The sequence below is a fragment of the Ranitomeya imitator genome, chromosome 3 (genome assembly GCF_032444005.1).
Source record: "Ranitomeya imitator isolate aRanImi1 chromosome 3, aRanImi1.pri, whole genome shotgun sequence".
Lineage (NCBI taxonomy): Eukaryota > Metazoa > Chordata > Amphibia > Anura > Dendrobatidae > Ranitomeya > Ranitomeya imitator.
Window position 1 is genome coordinate 556848322 of NC_091284.1, and position 26460 is coordinate 556874781.

The 26460-nt window shown below is 39.5% G+C and overlaps 1 protein-coding gene across 1 annotated transcript in view; it reads right to left on the reverse strand.

Annotated features, from left to right (window-relative positions):
- Positions 1-207: 207 nt before the first annotated feature.
- Positions 208-26460, reverse strand: part of COL4A2 (collagen type IV alpha 2 chain) — a 372124-nt gene continuing 345871 nt past the window's right edge. The window contains exons 40-49 of the mRNA XM_069757929.1: positions 9148-9219; positions 8940-9065; positions 6139-6255; positions 5848-6009; positions 5664-5762; positions 5369-5515; positions 4117-4233; positions 2674-2865; positions 1003-1289; positions 208-705 (exon numbers count right to left, since the gene is read on the reverse strand). Coding sequence (XP_069614030.1) covers positions 451-705; positions 1003-1289; positions 2674-2865; positions 4117-4233; positions 5369-5515; positions 5664-5762; positions 5848-6009; positions 6139-6255; positions 8940-9065; positions 9148-9219 — 1574 coding nt within the window. The 3' untranslated portion in view covers positions 208-450. The remainder of the gene's footprint in view (positions 706-1002; positions 1290-2673; positions 2866-4116; positions 4234-5368; positions 5516-5663; positions 5763-5847; positions 6010-6138; positions 6256-8939; positions 9066-9147; positions 9220-26460) is intronic.

Below are 26460 nucleotides of genomic sequence, written 5' to 3' on the forward strand. Positions count from 1 at the left end.
GGCACCATGCCTATTAATATATGACAAATGCAATCCATTTACAGGATACAATTTGATATCCCTAATGCTTTACCGGAAATTATTAATGGGTGTGGGTCCCAAACCTTTGTTTGCATTCAGCAGTCCACACTGGTCCTAGGCAATTAAAAACAGAATAGGGAAAGTACAAGAAGGTAAATGTTACATGCACCAGCCATTTCATCCACGTGTCACTTCATTACTTTATTTTTCTCTATACAGACCAAGTCAAACACCTTTCAGATAAAGTCCTAACATATGTATAAATGGAGTTCTCTGTAATGGCACCGATCCCACCTAATTAGGTGTACAAAAATAACACTTTCTTAACAAATGTGAAATCAAGTAGTGAGGTAATAAGTTAACATTGAGCACCAATAATACATTTGTTAAATGTTTACTTATAAAAATGGAATACGTATAAATTTCATTTTACAAATTTTTCATGCAAACTTGACAGCGGCTGATATGAGTTCGGATCAGGCCGGCTTTCAGTGTATCCGCAGACGGGGAGCTCTGGAATGTCTTGTCAATAGTCGTAAGCCAGAAGCTGTATTTGTTAGCAAAGTAGTGGCAAGTTCCACGACCACCGTTACATTCAATGAATGGAGTCGCTCTGAAGTCTTCTAAGCAGCTGCCAGGAGAAGAAAGGGACTGTCCACCTCCCTCGTCACCGGCGGCGGTGTGCTGAGATAAAGAGAGCAAAGTTACACTTCACTACTAGACTTACCGCGGTAAATCTACTGATGCACTATAATGTCTTTTTACATCTACATGCAATTATTACGAGATATAAAAGCATCATATATGTAAAAACAAAACTGAAAGATTCATATTTGGATATAAACCATAATCCTCTACAAGTCAATGGACCTTAAAACCTATTAGATTAGATTTGCAGTCGTAGAATATGTACAAAAAACCCCGGTAGATTATCAGGATTACACGTAGCGAGTAAAGACAACATTTAACCGAAATACAAACCATAAGGAATGAATATCCAATCCACAAGCTTCTCCAGCCGTCGGGACAGAATGGGATGGAAGTATCTTGGCTATGGACGGCAATTGCAACTGCAGGAGCCTCACAAACCGTACAACGACTTATATAGGGTTGAATTTCTTCTTCTACTAAAGGCATCATTGGAAGAGGAGCTGTGGTTGACAGCCAGTAGGATTTATCATTACGACTGGCATAATAGCACACATCACCTGGGTTGCAGTATAGGAAAGGCATTGTACTGAAGCGTTGCAGGCAAGATCCAGCCAGACCTATGGAAACATAGCGCATGTGGTTATAACATAGGGATAAATGCTGTAACATAAAAGTGGCTGTACGATGGATGTGTAGTAAACTGTCAGACTGAGGTTAAAGGGAAGCTTTACAAAATCACCTATTGTTTAAATCAGTTTTTTTTTTTACACATAATATATATATATATATATATATATATATATATATATATATATATATATATATATATATATATATATAAATATACTTTGTTTTTATTTGGCATTTTTTCATGTCTTTTCATACTATGATCTTCATAAAATAAAAAATAATAATCTTGAAATTTTCACCCTGGCCACTTCCACTTGGGCATTTCCTTCCTTCTAAGAACAGTTTACAGCAAGGTTCTTTATCATCACAGGCTGGGTTACAATGACAATGACTCTTGTGTACCCAGCTGATAGCTTTTTGTGATTGTTGGATCCTGCGTTATGTCACAGATGACCCTGCTCCCCTTCTTTCACGATCATCTTTTTATGGGCTCTTTGGACACTTCCATACAAAAGATAGGGTCGGGGTCTGACAATTGTCTTTAATATACATGTGTTTTTATTGCAACAACAGAAAGTTACAGACCAAAAAAGCCCCAATTTTAGGTGTGAAAATTGCAAGATTTCAGTTTTTCTCTTTAATACAGATTGTAATGTATAAAAAAATGCCCCAAGAATGAAAAAAATAAATTTAACACAAAACTTGATTTAAAAAATAGGCCATTTTCTGATCCTAGATTCCCTCTAAAGGCCCCATACAATGATTGGAGGTAGACTTCCTTGCTGAGGCATTTTGCTTTCCACATTTTATCTATATAATACAAGATGATTATTACTGACCATTTAGTTATCAAGTTAACAAAGCACACATTGCAACAGCTATGATTTTCCTTAGGGCTCGTACTCGCAAGAAAAACGGACAAGTGCAATCTGATAAAAAAAATCAGATTGCACTCGGACCAGTTGTATTCAATGGGTGACATCTCATTTGCGTTTTTTTTTCTCAGCCGAAATCGGACTGAGAAAAAAATCACAGCATGCTTCGATTTGCTGTGTATCTCGGATGAGACTCGCCAATGTAAGTCAATGGGTGCGAGAAAAAAAATCACACAGCACTCAGACAGTGCGAGTGCTCTCCGATTTTTACGCACCGGTATCCTTTGAAAAGCCGGAAATTCATGTCTAGCATACAGTAAAATAACACTGACATGTTAAGAATAGAATAGACAGAATAAATATATACAAATAAAATAAATCAGCTGAGTACTCCTTTAGCACTGCCGGGCTTCACATTTTTATCATCGCACTTCTAGCTGTTATATTTTTTCTTACCTTAGTGTGAAAATGTAATTAAAGATGTAAGTCATGTTACCTAAATCTTGGTTGTGCGCTTTCTCCTGCCCTTCAAAATACAACAGACTGTATCCGCTCCACAGCTTGCTCATGCCCACAGGACACATAGGCTCTTGGTCAGTCTGGCTGTGCTTTACTAGGAGATAGCCAATGTTCACACTTCTTCCTGGCATTCCTGGCAACCCAACAGTACCTGGTACACCAGGGTTTCCTGACAAACAGAAGATAGCTTAATATGCTGCAGTAAATATCGGCCTAAAAATGTACATTGTTGACACTGTACAAATCAATTTGAAGGAAGTACCCAAGAGAAACCCATACAGCGCCTGTGCCAGTTATGAGCTCTGCTGTAGGTAGTCCCACTTAAAAAAAAAGAAGAAATTAGATAACTTTCTGATCGTTGGGGTCTAACCACTGAAACCCCCACCAACTCAGAAATCGAGGCTTTAGAACTCAGAAAATTGACTTTTGCAGTAACACTCTGAATGTCTCCATTCATTGTCTATAGCACTGCAGTGTTTGGCTAGTCCCCTGGACAATGAATTGAGAGAAAGAGCATTTTTACTGTACCTCCGCTCCATTCAAAATGGGGCTGCAGAGCCTCGTTCTCCAGATTCTAAAGCCCGGATCTTGGGAACCGTGTGGGTCCTATTGGATGAAGCTCAAGTGATCATCAAGTTATCCACTATCCAAAAGATAGAGGATACCTTGTTTTTTGGGGTGATAACCCTTTAAATTCAGTAATAAATTGCCATTTTTACTGGTTCAAGTGCATAAAAACCAATGCAGGCAATGTTCTAGCTTATCTGTGCCTGTAAAGGACCATATGGCGCCTAACTGCTACCTATATGGTTGTTTTCACAAGTGGCCCAAAAAAGATGACACTTTTTTGTGCCTAATACTTTGTGGTGTGTAGATTACACAAATACTTGTTTCATTAGATAAATTGCTACATGTCCCAATAATACAAAGTACTGTAGATAAATACCAATTGTGCTGAGCTGCACCTGTAACTTAATAATGGTGTCATTAATAAGTGTTATACATGGCAGGGATGGACAGCCGCTGTGCAGAACCTACAGCATAAAGCTTGCCACACACACACTGTGCAGTTCTGCAACCAATGTAGAAAGACACTGTGTGTAGGCTGCATTCACATGTTGCAGTGATAAAAATTGCACCGTTTTCCTCAACTTTTGAAAATGGCAGCAAAAACTTTGCCCTTTTACTACCATTGCTGCAAAAAAAAGAAGCGGTGTCGACATGTGAACGCAGCTGAATACCTGGACATTATTTACTTCTCAATGGGATTAAGGAATTATGAAGGATCTAGCGCGTATCTTTTCCTTACTGATGCTAATGCAGATCGCACGACTAATACATTCATTAATTGATTAAGTAATATCAAAACATCTGAAGATCTAGGAACCTGCAGAGTCACGGTGTACTTTTTTTTATTTACCTTGAAATCCTAAAGGACCCCTCTGTCCCATTATCCCCTGGTCTCCACGGATGCCCGGTGCCGCAGACCTTCCAGCTACACCTGGCACACCTTGTTTACCTTGTGGACCTTGTGCTCCTGGAAAGCAAGTCTCTAAATTAGATTTTGGTAATTATTATTTGCTAAGCCATGACATTTACAGACTGTCCGCGATTCTCCCAATCCGAACTAACCAGCCTCAAATATAGCTACATCCTTCAGGGACATCTGAGTTCGACCTTAATAACTCATTCCATCCGACCTGACCTACAATTACTGGTGAATTACTGCTATAACTACGTGGGTTTACTTTAGGGAACTCTGTCACTAGGTTTTTGCCACCTAGTCTGTAAGCAACATGATATAAGAGCAGATACTCTGATTCCAGTAATGTGTCACTTATCGAGCTGCTTCCTGTAGTTTTCATAAAATCACTGTTTTCTCAACAGGATATTATCACTAGGGAGCTAGTAAACCTGATGCCATGAAGTCCTCCATATTCATGAGCTCTGTATAACCCCATCCTCAACACTGATTAGTGGCTGCCCCCACACAGTGTATACAGAAAACTATCAATGAGTAGTGGGAGCCGGGTTATACGGAGCTCAGCATACAGAGAACTGGTAGATCTGCAGCAGATAAAACAGCTGTAATCAAAACGACAGCAACCATTAAAGTTAGTGATACATTGCTAGAATCACGGTCTCTGCCCCTATGTTGTACAGTGGCTCAGTGGTTAGCACTGTTTTGCAGCGCTGGGGTCCTGGGTTCGAGTCCCACCATAAACAATGTCTGCAGGGAGTTTGTATGTTCTCCCCATGGTTTCCCTTGGGTTTTCTGGTTTTCTTCCACACTCCAAAGACATACTGATAGGGAATTCAAATTGTGAGCCCCAATGGGGACAGTGATGATGTCTGTACAGTGCTGGCCCTATATAAGCAAAATAATAATTCATCCTTCTGCTCTTAGATGAGGTAGAAAGACTTTGGACACGATCTTCATTACTAGGATGTGAAATAAATATGAATATACATACAGTGTGTATAGAAAGGAAAATTATGCAAATGTATCCTGCGACATAGCCATAGCATATATTCAGCTCTGCTAAGCATGGGAAGATTGAAGGAGCATGATATTCAGCAGAGCAATGGAGATCCTTTTGTCTAGAAAGCAAAGGATCATTTTTTTTTCTAATGTCTATACTTTAGCCTCCCACTGCTGAAAATAGTCATACCTTTATCACCAACGAGACCATGAGGTCCTACGTCTCCTCTGATGCCTTCAGGACCTATAACTCCTGTTACACCAATAGGACCTGGTTCTGCACGGATATTTAATGGTTCCGCAGCAACTCCTGGCAATCCAGGTTGACCCTGCAGACCTGTAAAAGAATAAAAAGTCAGGTCTCCGAAGTCGCAATGAATCCTTCCCTGCTTTGAAGACATTATGGTTCATTTTGATTTACTTTATGTAACTGATACGATTACAAACTTGGTAATAATGGAGAAGATGATTGTTTTGGTAATTACCCTCTGATCCACGTCTTCCTTTTGGTCCTTTAGGACCTCTGTCTCCTGGGAATCCAGGTAATCCAAGTCCACCTTCATTACCCTGCAATCCTATTTTACCTTTTGACAATAAAAACTAGGTTTATATTATTAAGTATATGGAAGAAGTACAATGGCGCAGCTATAGAAATATCATGCTCATTACCTTTCCCACCAGGATATCCTTGGATACCAGTAAATCCTTGTGGCCCTCTGTCACCTAGAATTCCTTTATCACCAACCTTTCCTTGTGACCCAAATGGTCCTGGTTCACCTTTAGCACCGGGTTGTGCAGGCACACCAGGTCTTCCCTGGGGGCCTGGAGAGCCTGAACAAAATGAAACATAAGTCATGCATATGAGCCAAAGTTTAGTTAAAGGCACTTGTTAAAGGGATGATCATAAATCAGAAATGTGTAAGAAAATCATAAAATCTCTATTTGTAAAGACAAACATACCTGGTTGTCCTGGAACACCCGCAGAACCACCATCTCCAGGGATTCCTGTGTAGTTAGAAACACCAGGAACTCCACGAACGCCATCTAATCCAGGGAGACCCATAACACCAGGCTTACCTGAAAACAGAGAACTTTATTCATTTCCTAATGACATATTTTAATAGGCATATAGTATAAATACTAAACACATATTATAGAATACTGTTTTATTACAATACATGAAAATAGTATTAGATTGTTTTATTCCAGTACATAATAATGATAGTGGAATGTTTTCTTTCCGTATATAATAATAGTAATTGATTGTCTTCCTCCAGTATATCATAATGGAAGTCTATTGCTTTCTTCCACTATATAATATTGGTAGTGGACTGTTTTCCTCTAGTATACAATGATAGCAGTGGACGGCAGAGCTGTGGAATCAGTAAGTCAAACTTCTGACTCCTCATTTTCCTTTCCTCCCGATTCCACAACTCGACAGCACTACCTCACTACTGAGCATGTACATAAAGTGCAGCACAGAGTCATCTCAACAAAAAGCCTCCAGTATCTAATAATAGAAGTTGACTGTCTTCCTCTAGTATACAATAATTGTAGTGGATTGTCTCCCTCTAATATACAGCTCTGGCAAAAAGTAAGAGACCACCACATCAAAACCCTGTCATGGGCAGCCCAATCTCCAGACCTGAACCCATTGAAAACCTCTGGAATGTAATCAAGAGGATGATGGATAGTCACAAGCCATCAAACAAAGAAGAACTGCTTATATTTTTGCACCAGAAGCAGTGTGAAAGACTGGTGGAAAGCATGTCAAGACGCATGAAAGCTGTGAATAAAAATCATGGTTATTCCACAAAATATTGATTTCTGAACTCTTCCTGCGTTAAAACATTAGTATTGTTGTTTCTAAATGATTATGTACTTTGTGTTTTCTTTGCATTATTTGAGGTCTGAAAGCACTGTTTGTTTTGTTTTTTTATTTTGACCATTTCTCTTTGTCAGAAAAAAATGTATAGCTTGGAAATTCAGAGACATGTTGTCAGAAGTTTATAGACTAAAAGAACAATTTACATTTTACTCAAAAATATACCTATTAAGAGAAAAAAAAGACAAACTGAACATTATGCAGTGGTGTCTTAATTTTTTCCAGAGCTGTCTTCCGCCAGTATATCATAATAGTTGTGGGCTGTCTTCCTCCAGATATAATAATAGTTGATGAATGTCTTCCTCCAGTAAATAATGGAATTAGACTGTGTTCCATTAAATGCAATGTATAGGGTGAAATGCCAAGCTTTTAAGTTTTCTTGGAACTTGGGAAAGTTTTCTTATTTTGGAGGGTAGCTAAAACTACCTCTAGCCACAACATAGTACTCAACTGCTCCCGTGCTCTTATTTAGACATCTGGAAACCTGCACTCATTTGATTGTGGAATACAGAGTAGTTATAATTGTGGAGACCAGATGTTCGAGGTCTACATTAACCATACTTTCACCTCTTTCCGACATTGGTCATACATTTATGCTGATGTTGGACTCCGTCCCTTTGATGTGGGCTCTGGCGGTGAGCCCACATCTTTCCCGACACATGTCACAGTTTTGAATCGCTATCCAACCACGGCTATTAACCCATTAAATGCCGCTGTCAACCTCTGCCATCGGGCCGGAAATCCGCCCATCGGTGACTTCCGTCACGTGATCACGGGTCACAGATAGGTTGGCATGAGAACCAAAGGTCTCCTGGAGACCTCTATAGTTGTCAATGCTGGCGCTCATAGCAAGTCAGCAATTCTGCTACATACAGATAACCTGATCATCGCCTGCATGTAACAGAGTCGATTGAGTTATGGCAGCGTCTAGTCTCACATGTAGACTATTGAAGCATGCCAAAAGTAAAAAAAAAAAAAAAAAAAAAAAAAAAGAAAAAAGTTTTTAAAAATATTAAAAAATAAAAAAAGACAAAAGTTCAAATCACCCCCCTTTCGCCCCATTCAAAATAAAACAATAAAAAAAAATCCAACATACACATATTTGGTATCGCCACGTTCACAATCACCTGAGCTATCAATGAAAAAAAGGATTAACCTGATCACTAAAAGGCGTAACGCACCATTGCATTAAAGTACAATAACGGGTGGTCAAAAGATCGTATCTGCACCGAAATGGTATCAGTAAAAATGTCAGCTCGACACTCAAAAAATAAGCCCCCACCTAATCCGAGATCACGAAAAATGGAGACGCTACGGGTATCAGAAAATGGTGCAATTATTTCTTTTTAACAAAGTTTGGAATTTTTTTTCACCACTTAGATAAAAAGAACCTAGACATGTTTGATGTCTGTGATCTGGACAATCACAATAGCAGGTCAGTTTTAGCATGTAGTGAACATGGTGAAAAAAAAACCAAAAAACAAGTGTGGGATTGCACTTTTTTTTGCAATTTCACCGCACTTGGATTTTTTTCCTGTTTTCCAGTACATGACATGGTAAAACCAATGATGTCGTTCACACCTACAACTCACATGGCCATGTTGACAAAAAAAACAGAAAGTTATGGCTCTGGGAAGAAGGGGAGCAAAAAATGAAAATGCAAAACCAAAAATACCTCTTGTCGTTAAGGGTCTAAAAAATATGTTGGAACTGACCTCAGACGATATGAGCATGTCCTTTTTACACCTTCGTTTTTTACACTCTAAACTGACATTATTTAAAATAGATAATAAAAAAGCTAATCCTGAGAAAGTGAAAGGATTATATTTTTAATAAAACTTAGAAACAAATAATTCATAGACAAAATAGCACTGACCTGGGTCTCCTTTGGCTCCTTTAACACCCGTATTTCCTGGTAATCCAACAACATTACTTTGCTCTCCTTTGTCGCCTGTTTCACCTATGGGTCCTTTGAAGCCCGGTGAACCAAATGAATCTGTGCCTATTAAAAAATGATAGTATACAGACATTTGTGTGCAGTTCTAAACTTGTGTTCAGCATTAGAGAGTGGATGCTACGTGTACCTGATGTGCCTTGCTGTCCCTTAGTCCCCGTTTGACCTTCAACTCCGGAGCGTCCTCGCACTCCAGGAAAGCCTGTATTTGGATGAATAATGGGACTATTTATAAATGATACAATGAAAAGTAAAAGCTATAGGGGTTGTTGGGCTTGTGAGCAGCAGTCGGGTTATTTTCTACACCATTATTAGGACGTGAGGTCACCTTGCGCTCTGTTTCAGCACTTAGTGTGGTGCTGTGGCTTTTACGCATGATGGCACTGCAGCTCATACTTATGGGGACTGAAAATGTTTCAGGTTGTGAATGTTGTAGGGCACTGGCGCTGTGACTCTTATGGGGGCCATGTGGTTGTCCAGATATTTAGGCACTGTAGCTGCATCTCTTAGGCTGGGTTCACATTGCGTTAATGTCAGTCCGTTGACGGCATCCATTACATAGCGGCACTAAGGCTATGTAACGGATCCGTCAGCGCACCCATTGACTGCCATTATGTAGCACATTGCTAACACGTCATAATCGGCATGCGTTAGTGATGTGCCGTCATTCTGTGACGGACTCTCGAACGCAGTCTGCAGCATTTTTGGGTCCATCACCGCTAGCACAGATAGAGCATCTGCGCTAGCACGATCGCATAAACGCAATCCTTTTTTGGCACTTGCTTTAACGCAGTCCGTTAGCGTATGCGCTGAATGGACTGCACTAACGCAATGTGAACCTTACTCATCTATGGGGGCAATGAGGATAGCTTTGGAGCGTTCACTGAAGAATAAAGCTTGATTTGATGTCCACTAATGTGACAGATTGACCAACTATGTTACAGTGTAGAGAGACACAAGCAACACCAATTCCTGAGAAAATATTCAACACAAGCTGTTCTAACTGCTGCACTGTAAGGTTTGCTACCAGAGTTATCTCCTTTATATAGTTGTCATGTCACTGTCAAATAGTTTTACAATCAGCCTCTCACTGACAAAGCTTTTGCCTCCTAGTGGTAAGCTAAAGTAACTGCACTGCAAAAATGCATTTTGCCCCTATGTTTCAGAAAATGCTTGCAATGCATTGTTCCTTTAATGATAAAATTACCGTAGATACATGAATTGTACTTTAAGGGAACTTGTCACCTCCAGTAATGCTTTTTACCCGCAGATGTAGGAGTAATCTGAAGGTAAACAGCGTTTCAATAATAAACCAAAAACCCCCGATGGTAAGTATGAGTCTTTAAATTAGGGCTCATACTCATTTATGAGAAAAAAAGATCTGATTTCAGGACAGAAAAAAATGGTGCTATGCGAGTGTCATGCGATTGTCATGTGAGTGTAATGCGATTTCCGTGCGATTTTTCCTCGGAACATCCGTATGGCATGCGTATTCAATCCGTATGCAATGCGATTTTTAAAGTCGGCAGATGCTGCGTGCAGTATAGAGTAGAATAGGTTAGAATAGATAGAATTGAAATATACACATAGTATAGGTGTGTATATCTATATATATAATTGTCTGAGGGTTTTTCCGTCTGTCTGTGTCTGTCTGTCCTGGAAATCCCGCGTCTGATTGGTCGAGGCCGCCAGGCCTCGACCAATCAGCGACGGGCACAGTATCGTCGTAGAAATCCCACGTCTCTGATTGGTCGGAGCCGCCAGGCCTCGACCAATCAGCGACGGGCACAGCGACGATGATGTCATAAAGGACGTAGACATCCCGCGTCTCTGATTGGTCGAGGCCGCCAGGCCTCGACCAATCAGCAACGGGCACAGCGACGATGATGTCATAAAGGACGTAGAAATCCCACGTTTCTGATTCAGCGACGGGCACAGTATCGACGTAGATGTCATAATGGTTGCCATGGCGACGATGTCATAAAGGTTGCCTCGACCAATCAGCGACGGGCACAGTCTGCCGCGAATTCTGGAATCATCATTGTCCATATACTACAGGGACATGCATATTCTAGAATACCCGATGCGTTAGAATCGGGCCAGAATCTAGTATATACAGTGGGGCAAAAAAGTATTTAGTCAGTCAGCAATAGTGCAAGTTCCACCACTTAAAAAGATGAGAGGCGTCTGTAAATTACATCATAGGTAGACCTCAACTATGGGAGACAAACTGAGAAAAAAAAATCCAGAAAATCACATTGTCTGTTTTTTTATCATTTGTTTTGCATTTTATGGTGGAAAATAAGTATTTGGTCAGAAACAAACAATCAAGATTTCTGGCTCTCACAGACCTGTAACTTCTTCTTTAAGAGTCTCCTCTTTCCTCCACTCATTACCTGTAGTAATGGCACCTGTTTAAACTTGTTATCAGTATAAAAAGACACCTGTGCACACCCTCAAACAGTCTGACTCCAAACTCCACTATGGTGAAGACCAAAGAGCTGTCAAAGGACACCAGAAACAAAATTGTAGCCCTGCACCAGGCTGGGAAGACTGAATCTGCAATAGCCAACCAGCTTGGAGTGAAGAAATCAACAGTGGGAACAATAATTAGAAAATGGAAGACATACAAGACCACTGATAATCTCCCTCGATCTGGGGCTCCATGCAAAATCCCACCCCGTGGGGTCAGAATGATCACAAGAACGGTGAGCAAAAATCCCAGAACCATGCGGGGGGACCTAGTGAATGAACTGCAGAGAGCTGGGACCAATGTAACAAGGCCTACCATAAGTAACACACTACACCACCATGGACTCAGATCCTGCAGTGCCAGACGTGTCCCACTGCTTAAGCCAGTACATGTCTGGGCCCGTCTGAAGTTTGCTAGAGAGCATTTGGATGATCCAGAGGAGTTTTGGGAGAATGTCCTATGGTCTGATGAAACCAAACTGGAACTGTTTGGTAGAAACACAACTTGTCGTGTTTGGAGGAAAAAGAATACTGAGTTGCATCCATCAAACACCATACCTACTGTAAAGCATGATGGTGGAAACATCATGCTTTGGGGCTGTTTCTCTGCAAAGGGGCCAGGACGACTGATCCGGGTACATGAAAGAATAAATGGGGCCATGCATCGTGAGATTTTGAGTGCAAACCTCCTTCCATAAGCAAGGGCATTGAAGATGAAACGTGGCTGGGTCTCTCAACATGACAATGATCCAAAGCACACCGCCAGGGCAACGAAGGAGTGGCTTCGTAAGAAGCATTTCAAGGTCCTGGAGTGGCCTAGCCAGTCTCCAGATCTCAACCCTATAGAAAACCTTTGGAGGGAGATGAAAGTCCGTGTTGCCAAGCGAAAAGCCAAAAACATCACTGCTCTAGAGGAGATCTGCATGGAGGAATGGGCCAACATACCAACAACAGTGTGTGGCAACCTTGTGAAGACTTACAGAAAATGTTTGACCTCTGTCATTGCCAACAAAGGATATATTACAAAGTATTGAGATGAAATTTTGTTTCTGACCAAGTATGTACAGTATTTTCCACCATAATATGCAAATAAAATGTTAAAAAAACAGACAATGTGATTTTCTGGATCTCAATATTTCATATTTGGTAGCAGAATAGCTGATAAATCAATTCAATAAATCAATAATCATTGCAGAAGCCGATAGGATATGAGACATGGTTTACATACAGTAAACCATTGCATATCCGTTAGATTTTTATATGTCCCTCACTAATAATGTTAGTAGTGTGTGTAAAATTTTGGAGCTGTGTTAAATTAAAGGCTTAATTCACAGAAAAAACTGGCATGGGCTCCCGCGCAATTTTCTCCACCAGAGCAGGAAAGCCAGTGACTGAGGGCAGATGCCTCAGGTCAGGTGGGGTCTAATATCCTGTCGGTTTCTTCAATGATTATGCAGAAGCCGACAAATGAATTATCGGCTATTCTGCTATCTCTCTATGAAATATATATATATACACTTATTATTTGTGTATAGTGTCTATATCTATTCTATTCTAACATGTCAGTGTGATTTTACTGTACACCGCACATAAATTACCGGCTTTTCAAAGGACACCGTTGCGCAAAAATCGTTGCATCCGAGAATCGCAGCAATACGCAGTATGCTGCGATTTTTTCCTCAGTCTAATTTTGGCTGAGAAAAAACTCGCAAATGATATGTCACCTATTGAATAACATTGGTCAGAGAGCAATCAGATTTTTTATCGGATTGCACTCGTCCGTTTCTCGCACAAATGAGTATGAGCCCCTAGTATGAATCCTACATAGAACAAGATGCTTTAGACAAAGAAATATATGCAATTCTGATTCAGAGTAATACATATGTTTATTAATTCATTCTCATTAAAATTATAAAGATAAAAACATAGAAAAGGAAATTACTACATAAGATACAGAAACAGGATAAAAAATATAAAACAATAGCGACTCACAGATGTCTCACAGTTGTGAACATAATACACAATCTGTAATACTCTGATAAATTCTAATGGTATTTTGATGCACCTCATTTCCTTTGGGCATCTATTAATGTATAGACAAAGAAATGTTTTCTATTAGGCTGGAGTCACACTCAGCGTAAGACAATACGGTCCGTATATTACGGCCGTAATACGCTGAAAAGTCCCCAAAAAATTAGTAGTGTAGAATATGCAAAAAAAAGGTGATATGAGATGGTTTACTGTATGTAAACCATGTCTCATATCATGTCGGGTTTAGGAAGGAGATAGCAAAAGCCGGTAATTGAAGTACCGGCTTTAAAGCTATCTAGCGCTGTATGAAGTAATAACATATATACATATATCTCACTGATATATATATATATATATATATATATATATATATATACAGTGGGGCAAAAAAGTATTTAGTCAGTCAGCAATAGTGCAAGTTCCACCACTTAAAAAGATGAGAGGCGTCTGTGATTTACATCATAGGTAGACCTCAACTATGGGAGACAAACTGAGAAAAAAAAATCCAGAAAATCACATTGTCTGTTTTTTTATCATTTTTTTTGCATATTATGGTGGAAAATAAGTATTTGGTCAGAAAAAAACAATCAAGATTTCTGGCTCTCACAGACCTGTAACTTCTTCTTTAAGAGTCTCCTCTTTCCTCCACTCATTACCTGTAGTAATGGCACCTGTTTAAACTTGTTATCAGTATAAAAAGACACCTGTGCACACCCTCAAACAGTCTGACTCCAAACTCCACTATGGTGAAGACCAAAGAGCTGTCAAAGGACACCAGAAACAAAATTGTAGCCCTGCACCAGGCTGGGAAGACTGAATCTGCAATAGCCAACCAGCTTGGAGTGAAGAAATCAACAGTGCGAACAATAAATAGAAAATGGAAGACATACAAGACCACTGATAATCTCCCTCGATCTGGGGCTCCACGCAAAATCCCACCCCGTGGGGTCAGAATGATCACAAGAACGGTGAGCAAAAATCCCAGAACCACGCGGGGGGACCTAGTGAATGAACTGCAGAGAGCTGGGACCAATGTAACAAGGCCTACCATAAGTAACACACTACGTCACCATGGACTCAGATCCTGCAGTGCCAGACGTGTCCCACTGCTTAAGCCAGTACATGTCCGGGCCCGTCTGAAGTTTGCTAGAGAGCATTTGGATGATCCAGAGGAGTTTTGGGAGAATGTCCTATGGTCTGATGAAACCAAACTGGAACTGTTTGGTAGAAACACAACTTGTCGTGTTTGGAGGAAAAAGAATACTGAGTTGCATCCATCAAACACCATACCTACTATAAAGCATGGTGGTGGAAACATCATGCTTTGGGGCTGTTTCTCTGCAAAGGGGACAGGACGACTGATCCGGGTACATGAAAGAATGAATGGGGCCATGTATCGTAAGATTTTGAGTGCAAACCTCCTTCCATCAGCAAGGGCATTGAAGATGAAACGTGGCTGGGTCTTTCAACATGACAATGATCCAAAGCACACTGCCAGGGCAACGAAGGAGTGGCTTCGTAAGAAGCATTTCAAGGTCCTGGAGTGGCCTAGCCAGCCTCCAGATCTCAACCCTATAGAAAACCTTTGGAGGGAGTTGAAAGTCCGTGTTGCCAAGTGAAAAGCCAAAAACATCACTGCTCTAGAGGAGATCTGCATGGAGGAATGGGCCAACATACCAACAACAGTGTGTGGCAACCTTGTGAAGACTTACAGAAAACGTTTGACCTCTGTCATTGCCAACAAAGGATATATTACAAAGTATTGAGATGAAATTTTGTTTCTGACCAAATACTTATTTTCCACCATAATATGCAAATAAAATGTTAAAAAAACAGACAATGTGATTTTCTGGATTTTTTTTTCTCAGTTTGTCTCCCATAGTTGAGGTCTACCTATGATGTAAATTACAGACGCCTCTCATCTTTTTAAGTGGTGGAACTTGCACTATTGCTGACTGACTAAATACTTTTTTGCCCCACTGTACCTATTCTATGTGTACACATTTATTCTACCTATTCTACTGTAAGCTGTCAGTGTGATTTTACTGTACACCGCACTGAATTGCCGGCTTTTCTCTCTAACACCGCTGCGTATTTCTCGCAAGTCACACTGCTGGTCCGTGTGTAATCCGTATTTTTCTGGCTTCCATAGACTTTCATTGGCGTTTTTTTGCGCAATACGGTGACAAACGCAGCATGCTGCGATTTTCTACGGCCGTAGAAAGCCGTATAATACTGATCAGTAAAATACGGCAGATAGGAGCAGGGGCATAGAGAATAATTGGGACGTTTGTTAGGCGTGTTTTATGGACATATTTTCTGCACTCATACGTCCGTAAAACTCGCTAGTGTGACTCCAGCCTAACTGGCACTTGATGGCATGATATAGTGGCATGGTTGTCTATTAATTAATAAATACTTTTGCTTATATTTAATTTTATTGGTGTCTATATTTTTGTAATGCTCTTCAGTTTAGTTAGTGTTACTTAAAAAAAAATAAAACCTATAAACTGGACAAATTCTTGAAGTCCCCCGAGTCTAAGGCCTTATTCCGTCATCCATTTTTCATTTGTTTTCTGTGTTTTTCATGGTTAGAACATAAACACATTATAATCTAAAGAGAAAATTTTTAATTATTAACTACTGAGCTTCAGGATTAAATAATCTTAATGATTTGCTGCAGCAATCTGCAATTTGATATTGAGGTGCAGCCCACGGCTATTTATTTCTATTGATATTTTTCTATAGATTTTTTCCACTTTTTATAATACTATGATTAATACTATGTAGCTAGAGATGGGCGAACCCAAACAGTAAAGTCCGGCGTCCATACCGAACACCAACTGTTCGGGCAAGAACACCGACTTCACAAGGAAGTCCATGTTACTGTTTGGGTTCGGCTGCCTGTACACCGGGTGTTTGTTGCGCTGTCATATGCAGGACAACATGGTAAACACCACTTCTGATTGGTGGTGAAACCATCCCTGCTTGTCAGAGAGCCTTGGTTCCCACGCTGTCAAAAGACAGAGTGAGTGCTCATCTGTGATCGGAGGTATAAAGTTTACCTCCGGTCACTGGTGTCAGCTGATGGGACTACTGCCCCCATCATCCGACACCTGCTAACGCTAATAACAGTGAGAGCAGGAGCGGCGGATGGGAATATTCATCAGCCGCTCCTGCACTGTAAATAATTAAAAAAAAAAAAAAACGGTGTGGGTTCCCCTGTATTTTTGATAACCAGCCAGGCAAAACTGACAGCTGGGGGCTGCAACCCTCAGCTGTCAGCTTCAATAAGGCTGGTTATCAAGAATAGAGGGGTCCCCACGCTGTTTTTTTAAATTATTTAAATAAATAATGTAAAAAAACGGCATGGGGTCCCCCCCATTTTTGACAACTAGCCTTGCTAAAGCAGACAGCTGGAGGCTGGTATTCTTAGGCTAGTAAGGGGCAATAGTTATTGCCCCCCCAGCCTAAAAATAGCAGCCCGCAGCTGCCCAGAAAAGGCACATCTATTAGATGCGCCAATTCTGGCACTTTGCCTGGCTCTTTCCCCTTGCCCTGTAGCGGTGGTAAGTGGGGTTCATATTTGTGGGGTTAATGTCACCTTTGTATTGTCTGGTGATATCAAGCCCACGGCTTAGTAATGGAGAGGCGTCTATAAGACGCCTCTCCATTACTAATCCTATAGTTGTATGGTAAATAAAGACACAGCCAGAATAAAGTCCTTTATTTGAAATAAGACTATACACAGTTTTCCATTTTTATTTAAAAATAACAAATACGGTTATACTCACCTAATGCCTAATAAGCCCTTGTTCTCCTGTAATAAAACTAAAATAAAAAAACAACAATATAACATACCTGTCTGTCGTTCTGTCCCATGCCGTAATCCATGTCTGGTGGTTAAACAGTTTTCAACCTGGATGGTGCCAAGATGTGACTATCCAGGCTGAGAACCACTGGTGACTGAACTGCTGCGAGCGCAGCCTCAGAGACCGGTAGTGATGCCATCGAGGTTACCTCCGGTCATCGAGGCTGCGTTCCCAGCTGGGCTGAACTGTCATGACTTCGGTGAGATCCCTGCTAGAACCCTGAGAACAACAAACACCACATGTTCGGGCCTCCCATTCAAGTGAATCGGGTCTGGGTTCGGGTACTGTTCTGGTACCCGAACCCGAACTTTTTGTAACTGTTCAGCTGAACCCGTCGGACCTGAACATCCAGAGGTCTGCCAATCTCTATATGTAGCACTATTTCCACTTTGTTTGAGTTGCAGTTGTTGATGTACATTATATATTCATATTATCCTCCAGGTTGTTTAATCCTTAAATGCAGTGGTTGCCCACATTTTTTTCTTTTGGTTTTCTAATACTTGTATGCACACAGACAGGTGAGTGCATAACCGCTTGTTGCAATAGCTGTCTTTATTAACTTTGATGCAAGAGGGCATAGGTGCGTATCTTGATTTTTATATACCGTTCATTATACAATATGAATTTATATATGTCTGTATTTTACCGCAATAATAATACTAATTTTAGCAATAGCTGTCTTTATTAACTTTGATGCAAGAGGGCATAGGTGCGTATCTTGATTTTTATATACCGTTCATTATACTATATGAATTTATATATGTCTGTATTTTTTGTGGACTGTGAGTCTGCAAAAAAAAAAAATCAGAGAGACAAGTTCATTTTTTATCTAAATTATGGATCAAAATTATCCGCACAAGTATTTGGGTCCATGACAATCACTGACAGAACATGGATGGCATCAGTGTACAGTCCATGATTAACAATGTTATGAATAGAAGTTTTGTAATTTTTTTTTGTTTTACATGTGAAAATCCCTGATAACACACGGATGATAAAAACTCACAAATGAACCAAACACTGATGAAACTCATATCCAAAACACAGATAGACAACGATACGAGAAACATCACCAAAGTCTAAATGAGGCGTTAAACGCGTCTAGAATATAAAGCCCAGGATGCTGAATCTCTGAACCAGAAAAATATGATTTCAGATATGCTCCTCAAAATTAAAAGGGAAACTTCCTTTTGGGAGACATTTTTCCTGCCATACAAAAATATAATGGGTCACTGGAAGATCTTCCTCACAAATAGGAGGCCTAAGAAATGACATCTTCCTATTTGTGAAGACATAAAACATTTTTAGGATAGACTGAAAGAACCTGATGGGGCAGTGACAAGGTTCCAACAAGAAATTAGAAATCGCAGGGGTGAGAGAAGAGGTTACTAAGGAAATAGAGGAGAACAAATCTCTTGGAGCAAAAATTGTGGATTTAGAGGATAAGTCAAGAAGTAGCAATATTATAATTCTTGGAATTCCAGAAGGCGAGTAAGGTGGGGAAGTCAACCAGGGTCAGACTGGCAATCGAACAGATCTGGTAAATGCCATTCCAGCAGTGGGCACAATGGCCTGCAACATTTTTAACAGAATCAGCATCCTCAGGACAATGATCCTGTTTACAGTTGTGGTGTAGCAGAAAGCCATCGGTTCTCTGGTCTGCCAGTTGCTCTGGCATGCTATAGGCAACATTTAGCCTGCATGCAGTTAGAACCCAGTGCCTCACAGGAGACGTCGAGTGGTATGATGACATAACTGCATCTGTCTGTCTGAGTCTGCTCATTTTTAGATAAGCTAGGAGAAAAGAGAGAGACTGTGGTATAATGGGTACTGCAAAGTACTGCAGTGCGCAGGTGCTGGGAAAGGTCAAAGAGCCCAGGCACCTGCGCACTGCAGTACTTTGCCCTGCCCTCAACAGGGCAGATAAGTACGCCTGTGCAGGATCACGGTGCCGAGGAGATTGTGTGGATGAGGCAGGGACGTGTCATCCAAATGAAGCAAACAGGAGGGCGGCATCGCAAGAAGATGGGAGGCGCTGGACCAAGAAGACCAACACCCCTCAGACTGGACCGCCCTGCAGGTGAGTATAATAAAAGTTATTTTCCTTCTTTTACAGGTTGGGTTGGGGGCTTTATAGAAAGCTGTATATCAGCCCTGAAAGGTGATGGCCATAACTCGTATCAGCCAAACCTGCTGACTGGTTCCCTTTAACTATTATGAATGATTTACTTGTGGGGCATAATAAGAAAAATGTCAAATGGAATATGAAATAATTCCTAGTTAATAGACAATATTGCATCCTCAGCCCCAAATCTAGGTTGGAGAATTCGGCTGAACCCCACATCTGGATAGGTTAAAAAGGCATGAGTCAGTGAAGCAGAAATTGAAATAATCATTTAAGGGTAAGGAATAGAGGGGTAAAGTGACGTAATTTACTTATTGAATTAAAAAAATGTTTTATTTTGTTACATTAAAAATGTAATAATTTTTACACAAGAAGGTTTTTTGGAGATTAAAAGTATCCAGAAAAGGTGTTGTCTGACATGATCAGACTGAAAACAAATTTGCTCCTTGTTTTGAAGAAATTTATCAGTCAGAATTTGCCTTTCAAATAATTTTTATTAAGCATTTTGAAATTTAATATTGTGTTTTGTAGATAATCATATATTCGACTTTCAAGGAAATAAGGGTGGGGAGAGGGCGGGAGGTGAGAGAAGTGGGAATGGGAAACGGGTAAGAGAAAAATTGTGGACATGCTGTCCAGTCATAACAGAATTTGATTAATTATTAACAATTATTAAGAGGTTAAGATATATTACCTTCACAGATATACATTAATTGTCACCTTTCCTTTTAATGTGGTAAGTTGGGATATACCTCAACCCATTTCTTTCATTTCCTATCATATTTCTTATAATAGTTGTTTGCTATTGCGAAGTTTTCTTCATATGCTTTATGTAGGTTAATTTGGTCTATGATTTCAGTAAAGGCTGGTAAAATTGGATTTTTCCAATGGAATGCTATAATTTGTTTAACCACTCAACAAATGTGGATTATAATAGGTCTCGCATTTGTGTCAACGCTTTCCCATTGTAAAGACAACAAGGCCATTGCTGGGGTAACTATGATGTTATCTTTTAATATTTTGTTGATTAGTTTTGTGGCCTGTCTCCATAAGGGTTTGACCCTTGGACACTTCCAAAACATATGTAGCAAACTTCCGTATTCTCCACATTCTCTCCAGCACAGGGGAGACCCTCCTGATGGTAGGTAGGAGAGGCGAGCCGGAGTGAAGTACCACCTTGTGATGATTTTAAAATATGCTTCTTGTAGTGTCATGCAAATATTTGATGCATAGGTGAAATGGATCGCGTTTTCCCACTGTTCTGGAGTAAATGTCGTGTTCAAATCATTTTCCCATTTATTCATGTAAGATAACTTGTCAAATTTTGTGTCGTTGTTGAACCACCGATAAATTTGCTTATTACTCCAAAATAAGTAATGTTTGGGGTTTTTTAATAAATTAGTAGTAGCTTCGAAGATTTTTGGTTTTTTAATGATAAAATTTTGGGCTTGTTCTTTCAGTGTCATATAAGGAAAAAAGGCTGAGGAGGGAATGTTAAATTTTTCTTTCAAGGAGCTGAAACTGATAAATTTAACCCCATCATGAATATCGCTTAATTTTAGGATCCCTGTTTCTCGCCACATGGGAGAGGGGTCAGCGTTTTGGGTAAGCGTAATAATATCTATAGGGGTATTGTAGAAAAGAATTTTCTTGTTGGATCCTCTTTTCCTTTTAGAAAGTTTGTCCCATGCATATATAATGGAAGAGAAAATAGGGTGTTTAACGTGAATATTGTTGGTTCTGTTTAGAATATGGTTGAAGACTAATTCTTTGGGAGGTTTATTATGATTGTGGGTAATTTTTAGATCAAGCCAATTTGGATAGTCCTCTTGCATGAACCAATATTGGCTTTGTTTGATAAGGTGCGATAAGTATAAGGCGGTTATATTGGGTAGGCCTATACCCCCAAATTCTTTGCACTTATATAATATGTTTGTGGGTATTCGGGCCCTTTTTTTATTCCAGATGAACAAATTAATTGTGGATTGTATACTGGTTAGATAAGATGTGTTGACTTTTAGGGGGAGTGTTCTTAGTATATAAGAGATTTTTGGGATGATAAAAATGTTGATAACCAATATTCTACCCCACCATGATAGGTCTTTTGTACCAAAGAAATTAAGGTAATTGTTAATTGTCTCTAAGAGTTTGTCCAGATTTTTCTTCATTATTGCCTCTAGATTTTTTGAGATGATCGTGCCTAGATATTCTAAGTCCCCTTCTGACAAGCTTAGTGAAGATATATTCTCAATTTTCTTTGTTTCTAAGTCGCTCAAATAAAATGGCAAGATTTTTGATTTATTTTCGTTAATCTTAAAAAAGGAAATATTTGAGAACGTTTTTAGGGTTTTTTGCAGTTCTGTGATTGATTTGTAAGGATCAGTCAGGGTAAATATCAGGTCGTCGGCAAAAAGGCCAATCTTATACTGACGTGTTTGTGTTTTCAAACCTTTTATGTTATTGTTTTGTCTGATCGATTGCGCCAATGGTTCTATTGACAGTATAAAAAGAAGTGGAGAAAGGGGGCAACCTTGTCTTGTACCATTTGATATGTCAAATAGTGCAGAAGAATAATTGTTAGTATATATTCTGGCTTTTGGCCTACAGTAAAGTGCCATGATGCTGTTAATATATTTTTCATTAAAACCAAATTTACTTAGAACTGATGTTAGATAGAGCCAATTTAGGCGGTCAAAAGCCTTTTCGGCATCTAAAGTTGGCAATTTAGAGGAGTGTATCAGTTTGATTGAATTAATCAGTCTTCTAGTGCCATCTGTCGCTTGACGACCTTTGATAAAACCGATCTGATCCCTATTTATCAATGATGGTAGGTAGGATTTGAGCCTATTCGCTATTAATTTGGAGTATATCTTCAAATCTGCATTTATGAGGGAAATTGGTCTGTAATTATTTACAAGAGTGAGGTCGGAATTGTGTTTGGGGATCAATATTATTGTGGATTCTAACATTTCTTCTGGGAAATTTCCTGAGGAACTAGCTATATTAAAGATTTTTTGTAAGTGTGGGGAAAGTATTTTGGTGAAGGATTTGTAGTATTCATTCCCGAAACCGTCCGGGCCTGGTGATTTAAAATCTTTGAGTTGAAGAATGATCTTTTCAATTTCTTCTTGGGAGAATGGGGAAGTTAGGTTTTCTAAATCGTCATGAGTCAGTTTGGGGAGTTCAATTGTGGACAAGAATTTTTCAATGTCAGAGGTATTGGGTTTTGGGGTAGAAGTTTGTGACTGTAAATTGTATAATTTATTATAAAAATCAGCGAAGGAATTAGCTATGTCTTGAGGATGAGATACCGTTATTCCACTTTGGTTCTTTATTTTGTTGATCCTATTTGATTGTCTAGTCTTTTTTAAACAAGTATCGTGTTGGCTTATTTATTGAAGAGTATTGCTTCATTTTGGAGTTTTTGACCATGGTATGGTATGATGAAAATACGATTCTTTTGAGATCCTGCCTGAGTTTTAGTAAATCAATTTTGATTTGTGTAGAGGGGGAATTTAAATTTATTTGCTCGTTTTCCTTGTCTTTTATTTTATTTTGAAGGTCCTCAATTTGAGTCCTAAATTTTCTTTTCCTCTTGGCAGAGATCTGTATCATGGTACCTCTTATAACCGCACCAATTTATGAATGGGGTTGTATCTGTAGGGGAGTTTTCTGTAAAATAATTTATTAATGATTTTTCTATTGGTAATCTATATTCAGGGTGGTGTAACAGAGTAGAGTCGCATTTCCATAATGAATTTTTGTTAATTGTGTGGCCTATTTGTACTTCAGCTGATACTGGAGAGTGGTCCGAGAAGGTTTTCCTTTCTATATTAATTATATCGATCTTGGGACGTGTAAAAATGTCTGATAAAATTAAGTCAATACGTGACGCTGATTGGTGAGGGTCAGAAAAATGGGAGAATTCGATTGATGTGGTGTTAAGACACCTAAAGATGTCAAATAATTCGTTATGATGGATCCAGTTGTCTAAATTGTTTGGTCTGTATCTATTTGGGGTGGAGGAGTCCATATTTGCGTTTGGGACCAGATTGAAATCTCCCAGCCAAATCATGGCACCTCTCTTAACTGACATGACTTTTTTATTTATTTTGTTCAGGAAATTTATTTGACCCGTATTGGGGGCGTAGATATTGATAATTGTGCATACCTGGTTGTTTAATGAACAAATAAGAATATGGAATCTACCTTTAACATCTTTGACCTCCTCTATGAATTCAAATGAAATTGTGCCTTTGATGATTGTGATTACTCCGGCTTTCTTTTTCACATTGTCAGACTTGTAAATATATGGGAAATTTTTATGTGAGAATTTTGGGTTGGCCTTGTCTTTGAATTTGGATTCCTGTATACAAATTATTTCAGCTTGACTTTTACTTATTTCTTTCCAAAGTGTATGTCTTGTGTGTGGACTATTAAGTCCTCTTACATTGTAGGATAGTAGTTTTAAACTCATTATGATCTAAATTATATGGAAGTCTATTTTGCAAACCTGTGAAGAAAATCTTAACAAACCTATAAGTGTTTAACCCCTTACCGGCATCGGACGTACTATACCGTCCGATGCCGGCTCCCCTGCTTTGATGCAGGGCTCCGCGGTGAGCCCGCACCAAAGCCGGGACATGTCAGCTGTTTTGAACAGCTGACATGTGCCCGTAATAGGCGCGGGCAGAATCGCGATCTGCCCGCACCTATTAACTAGTTAAATGCCGCTGTCAAACGCAGACAGCGGCATTTAACTACCGCTTCAGGCCGGGTGGCCGGAAATGACGTCATCGCCGACCCCCGTCACATGATCGGGGGTCGGCGATGCTTGTGAATGGTAACCATAGAGGTCCTAGAGACCTCTATGGTTACTGATTGCCCATCGCTGTGAGCGCCACCCTGTGGTCGGCGCTCACAGCACACGTGCAATTCTGCTACATAGCAGCGATCAGCAGATCGCTGCTATGTAGCAGAGCCGATCGTGCTGTGCCTGCTTATAGCCTCCCATGGAGGCTATTGAAGCATGGCAAAAGTTAAAAAAAAAAGTTTAAAAAAATGTGAAAAAAATAAAAAAAACATAAAAGTTTAAATCACCCCCCTTTCGCCCCAATCAAAATAAATCAATAAAAAAAATATCAAATCTACGCATATTTGGTATCGCCGCGCTCAGAACCGCCCGATCTAACAATTAAAAAAAAGTATTAACCTGATCGCTAAACAGCGTAGCGGGAAAAAAATTCGAAACGCCAGAATTATGTTTTTTTGGTCGCCGCGACATTGCATTAAAATGCAATAACGGGCGATCAAAAGAACGTATCTGCCCCGAAATGCTATAATTACAAACGTCATCTCGGCACGCAAAAAATAAGCCCTCAACCGACCCCAGATGATGAAAATTGGAGACGCTACGAGTATCGGAAAATGGCGCAATTTTTTTTTTTTTTTTTTAGCAAAGTTTGGAATTTTTTTTCACCACTTAGATAAAAAATAACCTAGTCATGTTTGGTGTCTATGAACTCGTAATGACCTGGAGAATCATAATGGTAGGTCATTTTTAGCATTTAGTGAACCTAGCAAAAAAGCCAAACAAAAAACCAATGTGGGATTGCACTTTTTTTGCAATTTCACCGCACTTGGAATTTTTTTCCCGTTTTCTAGTACACGACATGCTAAAACCAATTATGTCGTTCAAAAGTACAACTCGTCCCGCAAAAAATAAGCCCTCACATGGCCAAATTGACGGAAAAATAAAAAAGTTATGGCTCTGGGAAGGAGGGGAGCGAAAAACGAACACGGAAAAACGAAAAATCCCCCGGTCATGAAGGGGTTAATACAAGTGGTAACAATAAATAATAAACTGGAATGTCCACTTGAAGGGGTTCACTTCAGTGAACTTGACTTCACCTGTTCGGGGAAAAAGTCCGTGTTACTCGCTCCCGAGCAACATCCTCTTTGTTGATGAACATAAACTCAATATATTAAATACATAAACTCGTTACTAACAATAACAGATTAATAGAATAGTTAAACATTCTAGGGCAAGGTATAGCATTGTACCCGGGTGTTTTCCCATTTAGATCACTCAATATAAATATATCAAAACCCTTTCATGTCTTGCTGTCAGAATCAGGGTGAACTTTGTGTCGTGAATATAATGGGATATTGATGGATTTTAAGAAGTCCCTGCCTTCCTCTGGGGAGTTTAGGGCGATAACATTGCCTCTGTAATTTACTAATAATTTTAGCGGGAATCCCCACTTATAAGAGATCTCATTGTCTCTGAGAGGAATGGTGATATTCTGGAAAGCTTTCCTCCCTTCGATCGTATCTCTGGAGAGATCGGCATATAATTTTAGTTTTTCGAATGGCTCAGGGAAGTTTTTATTTTCTTTAAAGTAATTTTGAATTTTTTCTTTTGTTTTGAAAAAGTGGATTCTCATTAACGTGTCTCTTGGTAGATCTTTAGGAATAGTGGGCGGTTTTCGCAACCTGTGGATTCTGTCCATTTCTAGTTCTTGATCAGTCAGGGTAGGGATTATTTTTCTGAATAACTTCTTGGTGTACTCTTCCAATTTATTTGGGCCTATATTCTCAGGAATCCCCCTAATTTTGATGTTATTTCTCCGATTCCGGTCTTCCAGATCTGCTACCTTAAGCTTTAGCTTATGCATCTCTCTGATGATGTCGTTATTTACATTGGATATATTATCTGGCCTCTCCTCTATCTTTTTAATTCTATCTTCAAATTTGTCCATCCTATTGCTGAGGAGGGATAATGATTCTTTGAACATTTTATTTTGCTTATCAAACCTTTCGTTCATGCTGTTTTCAAACTTATCCATTTTTTCTGTCAAATTAGACAGAAGTTTCCCAACAGAATTCATATCAAATCCTTGAGTATTGTCGGGGTTTGGATTACTTTTTTTTGGTTTTGGCT